The sequence below is a fragment of the Stenella coeruleoalba genome (genome assembly GCF_951394435.1).
Source record: "Stenella coeruleoalba genome assembly, chromosome: 4".
In the NCBI taxonomy this organism is placed as follows: domain Eukaryota; kingdom Metazoa; phylum Chordata; class Mammalia; order Artiodactyla; family Delphinidae; genus Stenella; species Stenella coeruleoalba.
Genome location: NC_137149.1, coordinates 118,290,247 through 118,305,653, shown reverse-complemented (window position 1 = coordinate 118,305,653; position 15,407 = coordinate 118,290,247). Strand labels below are relative to the sequence as shown.

At 41.3% G+C, this 15,407-nt stretch overlaps 1 protein-coding gene across 3 annotated transcripts in view; it reads left to right on the top strand.

The window, feature by feature from the left end:
- The window catches only part of TRIM2 (tripartite motif containing 2), a 214,878-nt gene that overhangs the window by 54,986 nt on the left and 144,485 nt on the right, over positions 1-15,407 (top strand). For 2 of the 3 annotated variants that reach the window (XM_079920734.1, XM_079920735.1), the window contains 2 exons: positions 8,419-8,603; positions 13,313-13,550. In XM_079920734.1, coding sequence (XP_079776860.1) covers positions 8,470-8,603; positions 13,313-13,550 — 372 coding nt within the window. In that variant the 5' untranslated portion in view covers positions 8,419-8,469. Of the gene's footprint in view, positions 1-8,418; positions 8,604-13,312; positions 13,581-15,407 lie in introns of those variants that run through there. The other variant, XM_079920737.1, reaches the window with a different exon arrangement.

Below are 15,407 nucleotides of genomic sequence, written 5' to 3'. Positions count from 1 at the left end.
GACATTTTTTTCCCTGCCTTTGAAATAGGCTCAAATCTGGGTGGAGTTCAATGGTAGCATTACACAGAAGGGAGATAAAAAAGAAAAAAAAAAAACTTGGGTTGGACCTTAGGTTTGCTTCCTGAAACAGTGGGTCTCATTTTGTATCATCTTTGCAGAAACAATGATGCCCCACCCTGTCGTTATTCCTTATTTGGTGGGGGCGGGGGGCGGGATAGGAGAGCAAGTAGGAAGGCTATTTATTTTAAACTAAAAATTGAATGTTAATCAGTAGATTTCTGAACATCAAGGTAAAATGATATTTCTGCCTTAAACGATGGTTTCAGTGTCACAGCTTTAAGGAACAGATCTCAATTCAGAATGAGGCATTTTAAAAATTATTAGTTCGGTTCTTTGGCTTAGATCATTTTACAGTAGTTTTACTCCTCGTGAATAAATTGTTAGAGGTTTTTTGTTCTTGCTTTTATTTTAATTCGAATATGTAAGGAGAGCCATTTGTTTGCCCAGTTGCTTGAATTGATCTCTTAGGTATTAGGATTCACTCCTGCCTACTGTGAACCTATTTTCTGGTGTCTTTCAGTATTTTCGGGCAGATGCTTCAGCAGCATCTTTCCCAAGCCACTGTAGTGTTAAATAATGCACGCCCCACCCGAGCGAGCACACAATGAGAAGTTTCCTGTGTGCTGTGGTTCAAGAAAGCAGCTTTCTGTTGCAGAGATGAGAACAGTGGCCTTTCCTAAACCTCTAAGTATTTCTTTCCAATTTTCTCCTAGAAAGACACAAGGGATCGGCGTCGGAAAGGTTAAAACACGGCTGAAGTAAAAATGTTCTCTGATAGAATGTGCTGTTTCAAGAAATAGGAATGTAGCGTATATATAACCCACACATTTTAAAAATGGAGAATAAAATCTATACATATTTTCACCATAGTTAATATTATAATCCTGAGATGACTTAATTGTTTTATTTATATGATAACGAAAGCTGAGTGGATTTTGTTGCTTGTGAAATGAAGTAAAAAATACTCATTCTTTGTCTTACTCAGAAATAAAAATGTCCTTCACTTGGATGCCATTAGACATTAATTTCTCCAAACTCATGACTTTCTTTTATCTATCCTTAAGTAGAAAAAAAATCCTAAATATGTGGCAATTTTAAAAAATTTAACCGAGCTTAATTTTTGACTCCCAGGTGACTTTTTTCATTATCTCTCAGATAAAACTAAGATTTTAACCAAACATTTGTGTGTATTATTGATATGTATAGAAGAGAAGTACTTTCAAACTTTAAAAAAAACTGCTACCAAATTATTTACTGTCAGGTTTTTTCTTTGAAAAAAAGTGACTGAATTACTTCTAATTGTGGCAAAATTCTCATTTGCACACACCTGTAATTGCTTTTTTTTAAAAAAAATCTCTGATGCCATCTGTGCCCCTTCATTACTTATGTAAGAATTTTAGTGTAGATTTTATAGAATATGCTCTATAATGAGCTTGGCTCTTAGGGTTCTTTGAATATTATTATTATGCAGATTGTTTGAATTTAACTGATCAGGTTTCCTTCTAGAATTTGAAGATTTAGATTAGACCAAATACTGAAGAAAAAGAAGCCCAATATAATTATTCAAATAGCATCATTGGAGGAGCCATTCATTCCTGCCTTTTGCATGTTAGTCTGTCAACCTTTTCCTAATTTGCCCTCTTCTGCCTTCTTATTCTCAGTAGCTTCCGTTCCTCTGTTAAGTGCTTTTTATTATTATTCTTGAAAACTTAATAGTTTAAGTAAACATTTATTTTAATAAACAACAGATTTAAATAATACGCTTCCATCCACCAGGGCAAAAAGAGGGGGTTGCTGTTTTTGTAGGACTGTGTCTTTTGAAGTTCTGATGTAGAACGCATTTCTCTTCCCCCTTCTTACTAACCTCACCCAACTCCCAGAGCTTAGGGCCCTGGCTGCCCTCTGCCTTTCCCAGAATATTCAGCCTCTTTGTGTAGTCCCCAAGGAAAGCAAGGGAAGAGACTTGGCAAGGTGATGAATGTGGGGAGAGGAGACCCCACTCACCCTGACTGCCCCAGGGCACTGTAAAGTGAAGGTCAGTTAGCCTGACCACTTAACACTTCATCACACAGGGCCAGCCTTCTGGAACTTAGAAAACCCAAAGTAGATCTTTCTTTTTTTTTTAATTTTATTTTTATCTTTGGCTACGCTGGGTCTTCATCGCTGCTCGTGGCTTTCTCTAGTTGCAGAGAGCGGGGGCCACTCTTCGTTGTGGTGCGCGGGCTTCTCATTGTGGTGGCTTCTCTTGTTGTGCAGCACAGGCTCTAGGTGCATGGGCTTCAGTAGTTGTGGCACGTGGGCTCAGTAGTTGTGGCTCACGGGCTCTAGAGCGCAGGCTCAGTAGTTGTGGCTCACGGGCTTAGTTGCTCCGTGGCATGTGGGAATCTTCGCAGACCAGGGCTCGAACCCATGTCCCCTGCATTGGCAGGTGGATTCTTAACAACTGCCCCACCAGGAAAGTCCTGAAAACCCAAAGCAAATCTTAAGAACTGACTACAAAAGGTGAGGACTTTTATGAAGAAGGTAATTACAAACAGTTATCTCTACTAAGGAAAGAGGTAGGGGAAACAGGCATAAATATTATAAAGACAAGTTGGGGCATGGCTTAAAAATCAACTTGCATATGGTAAATCCCAGCAATCTAGGGAAGCTGTCATACATCTGACCCTGGAGAGAAGGAGAGCCCTTGGAGAGCTTGGGCACATCCTTCCCTGGAGACAGAAGTTAAAGTGGACGGCCTCCTCAGGTCCCCCTCTTCACCCCCCCACACACTCACACACCTACTGTCAAGAAAGATATTGCATCTGGCTTTTCTAATTTACAAAATGGCCCATTTGGGATAGAGGCTTGACTTAACTGCAAATAGGTCACCCTGTTTTAATTTCACTGAAGATCGTCCTCTTTTCTTTCCTCTGGTTGAGTCCTCAGTAACGCTGCCGATCCCATTGAAGGTGAATAATAGTATGCTCATAAAGTTGAAAAATTCAAAATACTTTGTTTTTAAAATTGTGTTTGTGCCTGTGTCTGTGCCTTGAGCTCTAGGTACCACCTGCTCTGGCAGGGAAAAGGTAGCATACTGGGAGTTATAGATAATCCTAGTGGTTGAAGATCTACTTTCTATAAATGTAAAAGAAGATTTTTAACTTCTTGGGAAACTGATTTTAGCATGGCCGCACCACTGTCGTTGACCCAACCACAATAAAAAAGGTAAATATATTCATAAATAAATTCAGCTAAGTGGCAACAAAGAGAAGCCATAATCCAGGAATGCCATAAAATTAAACAATAGAAATGGAATCTAGTGCCTTTAAGATGATTTATAATCAAATATGCTCCTTCTTGCCCACAAATCACATGTTAAAAATTGATTTTCCTAAGGATTCTTGACCTGTTTCCCAAACATGTTTTCTAGCCCAGCTAGACAAGCTTTCACAAACTCCCTCTCCTTCTCCAGAAGATGCTTCAGTCTGTCTTTTCTCTTCCATCCTCTTTTCCTCCTCTTCCTCACTTTAGTGTCAGAAATAAAGGGTTTGGAAAGTCTTCTGATCTCAGTGGTGTAATTTGGAATGGGAAATACGGTTTCAACTTTGGAATGTGGACGCGGGCATTTTTCTGTCATTTCATCTCCTCCTATCAAATTCTTCTTTTCCATTTGGTTGTAATTTCCACCAAGTTGTAGATTTGAGAAAGCGAGCCGGGCAAAATACCAAGAGATGACGTGAGGAAAAAAAATGCTGGGACAGGGTTTTTCTATGCCCAAGGATTTTGTTTTGTGATGGTTGCATTGTTTTTACCCACACAAGCTGTGTTTAGTTGGCAAATCTCCACTAATAAAGAACTTATATGTCAACCTCCTTAGACTTTTTTATTTCCATGCATATGTGTCTTCAATAGTTCTCAATTTCTTTTCCTGCATTTGTGAGTGTGTTGAAATACGTCACTAAATATTTACCCTCTGGATCACGGATTATGTTGCTAAGCATTAGACTATCGCTTAGGAAGGCAGGTAATGTCTGACGTCAAGTGAAAATGTTCACATGAGATCAGCAAGTGCTGCTCTTTTCTGCTACTGGGACCGAGTCTGTTCCCATGTTATACCTCATTTGTTCAGTCCATTTGAAAAACAAAATGTGTCTACTATGTACCAGGCATAGTTCTAGGTGCTGAGACTTCTGCAGAGCAATCAGATAAAAATCCCTGCCCTCATGAATTTTACATCCTGGTGGGCGGAGGGGAGACACTATGCAAAATAAATACGTTGCACACTGAATTGGAGAGAGACCAGTGCTATGGAGAGAAACAGAGCGGTGATGGGGGTGGTAGCAAGTGCTAGGAGATAGGGGCAAGTTTCAGTTAGAAACAGAATGGTCAGATGAGAATGGTCAGGTGATGTTAAGCAAAGAGCTGGAGAGGAGAGTGAACCCCTCTGTAAGCAGCATTGTTGGTTTTCCGCCGACAAGGAACCTCAGCTGGTCTCCCCACACAAGAGCTCTCATAGCTGGTTCATGTCAATATTACACTCATGTTGGCTATATGTGTAGTTTTAAAATGGCTCTTCCTGCCTTCGCTTCTGTATCATTTCCTTTCTATTGGCCTTTTGTCAACGTGTCTGGTACTAGTTCCTGCATCTGAAAGCATTTTGGCTCCTTCAGAGACAAAGTCCGGCCAGGTATGTTTTCATGTGTTTCTCTCTAGGAATTAGTTTTGCAGATCTCCAGAAGAGCAGTTCTATATTCTGATATCTATCATCATACACTTATTTCTGCTGGTTATGTGAATAAGAAAGGTCTTTGACAGTTCAGAAACCAAGATGGGGAAAGGAGAACAGCCAAGAGTATAGATAAGTATTTACAGCTTTTCTAATCAAAGGAGACCAGAAACTGTGGTGTGCCCAAACACTGTGATGAAAAGCTGTCGGATATTTCGTGTACATTCCTTGTGGCACATTCCGTTGGATAGAAGGCTTCCCACAGTGCTTCTGAGCATGCCCCATGCCTCTATTTTCCCTTCAGGAGTAGTCAAATTCCTTTCTACTGTGGGTGTCCAGTTATATTCAGGGAACCATCCTTATCCTGGCAAAATCTTGGTTTGGGGCTCTTTGGGGGTTGGAAACCTTTTGTGTTGATTCTGGGAGTTCTGAAATCCAGATGTCTTCAACAGGTCACTTGTGAAAGGTTGTAATATTGTCATAATTTTAAATTACTGCTAATGAGTAAATTTAATTTACCATATAAATTAACAATACTAACAAAGACTTACTCTCACCCACTACAATAATTATCATGAAATTAGAGTGAAAATTAGAATGAAATGTCTTTTATTTCCACTTTGGAGAATAAAAATGTCAGCTCAGGAAATTTCATTTAGTCAACATATATCATTTGATTAAAACAAATGTTTTTTCCTTGCCAAAAATCCAAAATTCAAGGTTAAAAAAAAAAGTAAAATCCAATATGATGTTTTCTCCCTGCTTGTTTCAATACTCCACATGACTGATTATTTTGAAGGGTTAAAGGAACATTTTCAAAAGCTATTCAAAATAAAATTCTTTTTAACTGATTTTAACTGAAAAGTTTAATATGATTTTTTTTTAAAAATATGGAACGCTTCACAAATTGATGTTTCATCCTTGCTCAGGGACCAAACCAATCCTCTGTATCGTTCCAGTATTAGTGCTGCTGAAGTGAGCACTTTACAATTTTTATGTCACACACACACACACACACACACACACACACACACACACACACACACACACGCACGCACGCGCCAGGAAAGTGTTAAACTTGCTTAAGATTAGGTAACATGAGCTTATCAGATAAGGCAGAAATCTTGAAATCCGAGCTTTCTGATTCACTGATTTTACTGGATGACCTTGGGCAAGTCATTTAAACCCTCAGCTTAGGTTTCCCTTATCTTAAAGCCAGACAAATCCATTCCTTCCCTATGCTGATGTCTTAGGGATGCAGTTAAAGAAAAGCAGACAATGTGCCAACATTTTGAGCTCCTGAGAGAAGAGCTGCATTTAATCCAATCAGTGGGTATCATTCTCTACTCTGGTTCTTTAGGAAGACAGTCTATGAGAGTCAGCAGATAATGCTGGCTAATTAGGTATGTCACACCTACGCTGTTTAACTAATGCATGGAGTTCCGATTGAACGTGACACTCTTGTACAGCAGGTGCTTTTGCAAGCTTGATCTGTTTATTAATCGTGCTCTTTAGAGAACTTACCTAGAAGGCACAGAGTTGGAAAAAGGGGTGTGTCATGTTTGTAACTATACTCCAATATGTGTAAATAGCAGAATTTTCTGGAGAAAAGTTGACATGCTTTTTTAGAAGTTGGTGATTTGGTGGGGGAGAAAGAAGACCATCATTTATATTTGGAAAAGAGTGTTTTCTTTAGAAAATGTGGAATTGTTGTTTCTGTAAACACAGGTCCCAGGCCAAGTTAAAATGTTATATGTAAACCAAGCTTCCATAGCACAGCTTTCTGAAAACCCAAGGTCAAGGATTGTGGTTGTTTAAGGGGTGAAAATGTCATGGGTTTTGCATTCTGGCAAACTTCCTAACTGAGCCTCGGTTTTAAAAAATCTATAGAATGGGAATAATACTACTTCCTGCCTAGGGTCATATTGAACCTTAACTACTGTTTTTTTGGAAAGAGCATTTCCATTGGGAATTAAGAGGCTGTGGACACCTTGCAAAATATTTAGAAAATTAGGTAGTGAGTTTTAGCTCAGCTTTGGTTCACCCCTTTGGGATACAAGCCAGAAATTCTTTAAGGTGATAAATGGAGCTATGTTTTATGTTGTAGTTTTTCCCTCCCTTATTCTTTCATAAGCCCTCTGCTTTCTCTGTTACCCTCTTCCAATTCTCATTTTCTGGCCTGACGTTTCACATTTTGAAACCTCCTCTGAATTAAGTCACTCACCAGGCCCTCAGACACCCACACGCGAATACCAACAGACATTTCTTAAAATAATAGAGACTACCTCTAGCTTTTGTCCCCATTCCATGGCAAACACATTTTAGTTCTGAAGAAAATACTCTGAACCCCATACAAAGTTGTTAATGAAAAATTCTAATTATTTCATTCCTGGATATTAACAGTATGTAGGGAAGGAAACACTTTTCTTCTATACACTTAAGTTCTGTAACTGAAGCCTGTGAATTAAACTGGCAAAAGACAGATATCAGGAGAAAAAGGTATACACATTTTATTGATATTTCATTTTTGCAAAATAAAATATATATTTTATTAAACTTCATTGATTTACTATTTTAAATTTTACATGCATAGGGACTTCACGGAAAAGAAGAGGCCATTAGACCCAAGACCACAGATTATGGAGAATTGACTAGACAAAGGAAAAGGGAGTTTGGACTCCAAGGGGCAGTAAATTGTGGGAAGGGGACCAGGATATGTATGGTAGATAAGGGTGGTTTAGTAAGGTTTGTTATGCATACTCCTCTCTGGTGATTAAGAGTCTTCTTCTCTTCCTGGTATGGGAGAGTGGGGCACCTTTACAAATGGGAAATGTGTGTCCTGCTTTTAGGCAGATGGCAGAGGGAGAGGGCTCTTCCTCATCTGCTGCTTCTCAATCACCTTCAGCTCAAAATAATCCTTATATCAAAGTGGCTTATTTGGGAGTGGCATATTTTGACCCCCTTCAAGTATAATAGTTGGGAAAACACATTCTATCCTAGTAAGACTATTCTATTTAATATAGACTATAATAAGACTATATATATATATATATATATATATATATATATATATATATATTCAGATACAGTCATGGCTGGAGGCATGAACAGGCAGGACTATGTAAGTATTTATCCCTTCAGCTGCCCCCACTTTGAAACCCAGCAAGCTACCTCTCCTTTGTTTCTTGCAGTAATTTAATTTTTAATACAATTTTTAAAGGTTACTTTCCATTTAGTTATTTCAAAATATTGGCGCTATTCCCCATGTTGTACAACACATCCTTGAGCCTGTCTCAACCCCGGTAGTTTGTACCTCTCACTCCCCCACCTCTATAGCCCTCCTGCCCCAACTGGTAACCACTAGTTTGTTCTCTATATCTGTGAGTCTCCCAGCAAGCTACCTCTCTGTACAACATACCTTCTAATTTGTTTTCTTTGCATGCTGAACCTGTGATTACTTTATTGATCTACAAATAGGCCCCTCACTGTACACCCTCTATAGCGATGAGGATTGGTTATAGCCATGTCAAGGTCACAACATGGAATTCTACCTGTATTCATAACACAATGCCTCTAGCGAATAAACCAATGATTGATTTGCATTTGCAGATTATTATATGTTTTTCCGTTTTGGTTTTTCTGTCTGACAGCGGCAGCGTGCAGGGTCAAAGACAGCCGGCCCCCCATGTCAGTGGTCTAGGATGGCAAGTGAAGCCACCAACATCCCAAGTCCTGTGGTGCGCCAGATTGACAAGCAGTTTCTGATTTGCAGTATATGCCTGGAAAGGTACAAGAATCCCAAGGTTCTCCCCTGTCTGCACACTTTCTGCGAGAGGTAAGCCTCCTCTGTGCTCAGAGAAGGGGGTTTCACAGACTGACCTCCTACAACCTGCCAAGGGGTTCTTTCCAGAATTCTACAGTTACCTGTGGGAGACAATAAATCTTTTGTCCTTCTGATAGACATCTAGAAACGCAATCATGAGTTGCCAAGAATGTACTTTATTTCAAAGAACTATTATAAGCGGGAGAAAGCAATCCAATAGCTACTGATTTATTTCCACAGGAGATGGAACATTAAATATTTTAAGATTCAAAAAATTTTAAAATTTTCCCATTGTTCTTTGTGAAACAGTTTTTGCCAACCATAGATCCCTCATGGTGGGTTTTTGGTGATGGCCAATTAAAAAGCTATCATTTTCAGGACTTTCCTGGCTGTCCATTGGTTAAGACTTGGTCTTCCAATGCAGGGGGTGCCGGTTCGATCCCTGGTTGGGGAGCTAAGATCCCACATGCCTTGTGGCCAAAAAACCAAACATAAAACAGAAGCAATATCGTAACAAATTCAATAAAGACTTTAAAAAATGGTCCACATCAAAAAAATCTTAAAAAAAAAAACCCTATCATTTTCTCCCATATAACAAATCAGGTAAAATACCTACATATATGAGGGCTTAGTTGAAAAGAGGGGGCTTTCTTCCACAGGTATTTCAGAAGACACACACTAATGGCATATTTGAACATTATGATGTTTCGGATAAAGAAAAAAAACTATATACATTAAATGATTATAAATTACCTGAATATACAGTTTGCTACATATGAAAACACACTTCTTTTTTTTTTGTAAACTAAAATTATTTTTATTATTATTTTTAAAAATTTATTTATTTTTGAAAACACTTCTTTTTAAAAAATTTCTTGAATAGTTTTTTACATTAATCAGTCTTCAAAACATATTTTTACCTTCTCGTTCAACTTACCCCATCAGCAATTAAGCATTAAAAAATGTTATTGGGGGCTTCCCTGGTGGCGCAATGGTTGAGAGTCCGCCTTGCTGATGCAGGGGACACGGGTTCGTGCCCCGGTCCGGGAAGATCCCACATGCCGCGGAGCGGCTGGGCCCATGAGCCATGGCCTCTGAGCCTGCGCGTCCGGAGCCTGTGCTCTGCAACGGGAGAGGCCACAAGAGTGAGAGGCCCGCGTACTGCAAAAAAAAAAAAAAAAAAAAAAAATGTTGTTGGTAATTAGTTTATCTGTGGTCTAATTTTAGTATTTCCCTAGTAAGTTTACATATTTTTCTTAAAGACAAATACGTTAATTATGTTTTATAGCAGTTTATTAAGTACATTTTCATTTATTAATTAATACATAGTTAAAACTTTTTACCTCCTATCATAGAACAGGAAATTGGTATTTCCGATGACTTCAAATCAATGGTAATTATATTTACCATCCAGTTTAAGGTACATTTGTTATCTCATTGAACGTTCTTTGAGTTGATTTACCTTGGAAGGTCTCAACTGCAGCAGAATAACTACATCTTTGGTGGTGATGGATGGATGGAGAAGGTGGATTTGTTACTGGTGGTTGTGGTGTTTTGTTTGTTTTCCTTTCTTTGTTTTGGGTTGTTGTGGGGTTGTGTGTGTGTGTGCGTGTGTGTACAGTTTTTTGTTTGTTTTAAGTGGTGGTATATAGGGCACTGATACTTTGTACTTTATTCATAATTTTATACCTTGGCTTAAGTACTTTAAAATTCATATTCCAAAATGGCGAAATGGAGAGTGATTTTTTTCCCCCTCACTCAATGGATGTAGCTAAAGCATGACCACCAGCTTTAACTGTCCATGGGTCCCTGGGCTCACGTGGTAAGGGCATTACTTGAGAGGAAGCAGTCGACATAGCTGGGCACTCTTTATACATGACGCTGAGAGCTAAGCTTGAGCTTAGCAGGGCGGCCCCATTCCCCAGTGTTCAGTGTCTCGTCAGGCTGTTTTTGGCTCCCGTTTCCTTGCTCTTGCAGGTGAGAAGCAGCCCTTCCGGGCTGCCTGGGGTTGGCCTCCTGCCCTCTCAATTAGGTCTAGCCCACGCCACTTCCACTCCCCATCCAGTAGCTACTGCTGGAGATTTTCCGGATCCCACCATGGCCAGTCCCTAGGGAATGCTATGTGTTGAAATTGTTTTAGCATCGTGCACATTGAACTGATTTCCTTTGGAAGGTGCTGGCAACTTTCCCTAAGATGGGAAAATTTGGTTTATGTGGAGACAAAACTTCACAGCTTGTCACGGAGAGAGACCCAGGACCCCTTACCTCCATCTCCTGCTGGGCACAAACACCAGCTGCTCAGTGGACAGCCGCTCTCTTACTCTCATTTGTTCTAAAATGCCATCAGTGGGGCTTGGAGGACACAGACACAGTCCCTGGCCTTATGAAGCTTCCAGCCAAGTGCAGGAGCCAGTTATTAAACACCTGCTCACTCAGATTAATGAGATTAAACCAGTGACAAGGGCCATATACCAGAAGTACACAGGCAACCACGTAATAGGGGAATTTGCTCTAATCGGGGAAGGCTTCCCTGCAGAAGTGATGAATAGGCAGAAATCCCAAGGAGGAGGAAAAATTAATTTAGCAAAGGGGAGTGAGCAGAAGAAAAGAATTTCAGGTATGTGCAAAAGTATAGAGTGAAAGGGAATATAACACTTTGGAAGAACTTAGATAGGCCCAAATGTGCAGCAGATGAGGGGAAAAGACAGAAAATAAATAGGTCCAGATCATATAGGTGGGTAATCCGTATTACCACACATGGATCCTTGTCTTCATTCTAAGAACAGTGGAAGCCATGGAAGGGTTTCATCTTAGATGTGAGGGGGAGGAGATTTAAGTGGTCGGCTTTGCATTTGGAAAAGGTCACTCTGGTTGCAGTATGGAGAAGGGTGAGGGGGCTACAAGGTGGATGGCATTATACCAGGGGCAGGGCGACCTCAGACATCTAAGCAAGGGTGTCTTCATACAGATGAAGAGACCTGGGGAGGCTGGAACCATACTGAGGAATTTCCAGGCTTTGGTGATGGGTTGCATGTGGACAGTGAAGACCAGTATGGGAATTACTGTTTTTAGAATGACTCATACTTCTGGTTTGCTTAGATGAAGGGATGGAGGTACAGTTCACTGATGGGTGGACACAGCGTGCGGGAATACCGTGGGTTTGGTTTTGAACATGTTGAGTTTTAGGACCTGTGAGACCTCTAAGAGGAGATGTCAAGAGAGCAGTTGGTGTACAGTTATGGGGCTCAGAGGAGGCATCCGTGGGAAGAAACATAAATATGAGAGTGTTATGCTTATCGTGCATTATAATACCCCAGGGAAAGAAGAGGGCTTACGATAAGCCTTGATTAACTCCGAACTATATTGACTCAGTAGAAAAGAGAGCAGGCAGAAGGAGAACGAGGTGAGTGTGGTATCGGAAACCAAGGAAAGATAAAGTTTCATAAAAAGGAGGGGTGGGGAGGCAGTGCTCAAGCTTGACGAATGACAGAATCAAAAAATGTGTATTAGATTTAGATGTTGCTAGTGAGTGACCTTAGCAAAAGCTGTTTCCTCTCTGGTATTGATTCAGTGCGATCTACTGTGTGACATAGGGAAGGTCATTTAACCTCCTTGATGTCAGTTTCCCCATCTGCAAAATAAGAGAAATGGGGCGAAATCAGAGGTTTTCAAATTCGTTGGAGAAACTGGGAAACGTTGTAGTGATGTCGAGCTTAGATTCTGGTGCCAAATTGCCTGCGTTTGAGCAACCACTCTGCCTCTGACGGCCTAAGTCCCTTGGGCAAGTAACTTACCCTCTCTCTGCCTGTCTTTCCTCATACATTTAAAAGTGATCACAGGATTACTGGAAGTAAAGTTGACCCCCGAACAACACAGGTTTGAACTGCATGGGTTTACTCATATGCGGATTCTTTTCATTAGTCAGTATTACAGGATGACAAGATCTGCGGTTGGTTGAATCTGCAGGTGTAGAACCCCGGATGTGGAGGAACTGGGTAATTGGAGGGCTGGCTCTGAGTTACACGGGGATCTTCGGATTTTCCACTGCACCAAGGGTCGGCGCCCCTAACTCGCACGTTGTGCAAGGGTCAACTGTATCAGCCATACATTTCGCTAATTAAATGAATTAAGTTGATGGCTCTTAAGGAGAGGCTCTTAAGAAGAGATGGTGTTGGTGGGACTCTGGGTGTCCCGTCCCTGTTTCAAACAAACATTTCCACTTCGGTGTGTTTTTAACATCTGAAATCTGCTTATGATTTTGTATGTAAAAAGAGTTTCAGCGCTAACAGAAAAGTTGTGACATGTTTCTTCCAATTTGTGTAAAAGTCCACAAATTCGTGAACGCCCTACTAGGTATCAGTGCTTCTCAATCTTAAATGTGCATACACATCGCCTGGGAATCTGATTCATCAGGCCTGGAGTGGGTCCTGCGAGTCTGCGTTTCTTCCAAGCTCCCCGTTGAGGCCAGTGATGCGCACCTGTGGACCACACTTTGCCTGTGTGGCAAAGCTCGAGGAAACAGTACCAAAGTCAATGAGATTATCTGATCAGTTGACTGGTGTAATGTGAGGTGACCTGTTGACTTCAGAACTAATCTTTTCCTAGTGAAGGAGACCACAACGGAAGTTATGCAAATTAGCCCTGTAGTCACCGAGAACCTGTCTGGTAGCCCCTGCAGGAGCTCCACTGTGCTGACCGCCCCGCTTCTGTTTCTGCGACAGGTGCCTGCAGAACTACATTCCCGCCCACAGTCTAACCCTCTCCTGCCCCGTGTGCCGCCAGACCTCCATCCTGCCCGAGAAGGGGGTGGCCGCGCTCCAGAACAACTTCTTCATCACAAACCTGATGGACGTGCTGCAGCGAACTCCAGGCAGCAATGCTGAGGAGTCCTCCATCCTGGAGACAGTCACCGCTGTGGCTGCGGGGAAGCCTCTCTCTTGCCCAAACCACGATGGGAATGTAAGTGAGCGGATTGCAGGCACTGCCTGGGCCGAGGGGCTGCTTGATTTGGGGAGGCTTTGGTCAATCAGAGGGTATATACACTGAAACAGAACTCCACCTGGAAAACGAGTGATTGAAAACACTTTTTACCTGTCCTCAGACTATTTTGCCTGCTTCCTTTCTCTGACTCAATTTATTTAAATAATAAGATCAGTCTTCATTGTGCCGACTTAGCACAAATTGGTTTCCCCAGGAGAGCAAACCGACAACTGTTTGTAAGCTGGGCATACTTTGACCCACAAACATCTGTGTAATAAATTATGGAGAAAGATTTAATAGTAGATAAGTTCTGCAAAGTGAGAATGATTATTAAAATGTTATTTACAGTGTTTTATTTTTCTTGTGAGGGAAATTTTCCTCATGCTCCATTAGACCCTATTCCTTAATCATAAATACTCTGAAGTTATGTGAATCCCTGATCAGAGATTATATAGCCTGTAGATCCCAAACATACTTCCTGCTGCCAGCAAACACAGTAACCATCATACACTCGGGAGGACCGGTGTGTACCATCAAACGATGGATTCACAGCAGCTCTGTAGCCTGAAGAGGCAGCATTGCATAGCAGCTCACTGCCAGCGTTGGAGTCAGACTGCCTGATTCAAATCCTGCTCCTCAAACTCATTTCCTGTGTCAGCTTTGGGAAATGTACTACATTCTCTGCCTCACTTCCTCATCTGCAGAAAGAAAGTAATAACAGTCTCCCCTACAGGATTTTTTTGAGAATTAAATATTTTAGTCATAGAAAGCATACTGTAAGCTCTCTATAAATATTAGCTATTAACATGATTTCTAATTAATGGCTTATTTCATTTTTTTCTTTATGTAGTGGCCACTTCAAAAGTGTTTGAAACTGCTATAATCAAACCACTGAAGTAACATGAGGTTCCTAGGGCAAAGCAATAATTATTAGCCGTAACTAATAACTGTCGGTCTACCTCTCATAGACCCACTGTGCTGCAGCCTCACTGGCCTCCTCGAACTTGCCAAGTGGTTTCCCACCTTGCGCCCTGGCTGCTGTCTGTTCCTCATGCCTGGAACGCTCTTCGTTCCCTATTTATGTGGCCAGCTCATTCTCATTCTCCATGTCTCAGCTCAAATTTCTACACCAGGCAGTCCTCTCTAGCTCACTCTCTAGGGCAGAACGCCTCTGACACCCGGTTTCCCACCATCATACCATGTCTTCATTCCCTTCATGACATTTGCCGTGTTCTGCCTGCCTCCAGCTGTGTATCTGCTGGATTTCCTTGTAGAAAGTGAGCTCCAAGAGGGAGGGACCATGTTCCATCATTATACCCCTAGCACTCAGCACAGCATCTTACACATGGAAGTGTACATATAAACAGAGACCAACCAAATGAGGAATAGCAAAGGCTATTTACTCAGCACTTGCTGTAACAAGGAGTCAGACCATCACTTGTGTTTTGTCAGAGACTCAAAGTCAGGCAGAGGAGCTGGGAAAGCTCTGTAGTGGAAAAAAGGGGAGGCTTCAGCTGTGCCCTGATTGGGAGTGGTTGGCATGGGGAAGCTGGGGGCCAACTAATTAGAAGGGGGACATCCTACGTGACTCCTTAGGGGTGCAGATTTGGCTTTCTCTGGTTGGTCCTAAGTCGGAAGAGGGACAAAAATTATAGAAGCTGTTAATTATCAAGTCCTAGCCATTTGGGGTCAATTGGTACAGAAGTTATTGTTTAGCTTTTTGGATTGTTAACAGAGATTGCAGCCTGACTTATAGCAGGCCGGCTTCCTGGTTTGTTTCATTGTGGATAAGGGGGTTGGTTTCTTGGGCAAGTTGTGGGTCAGAGTTTTATTTTT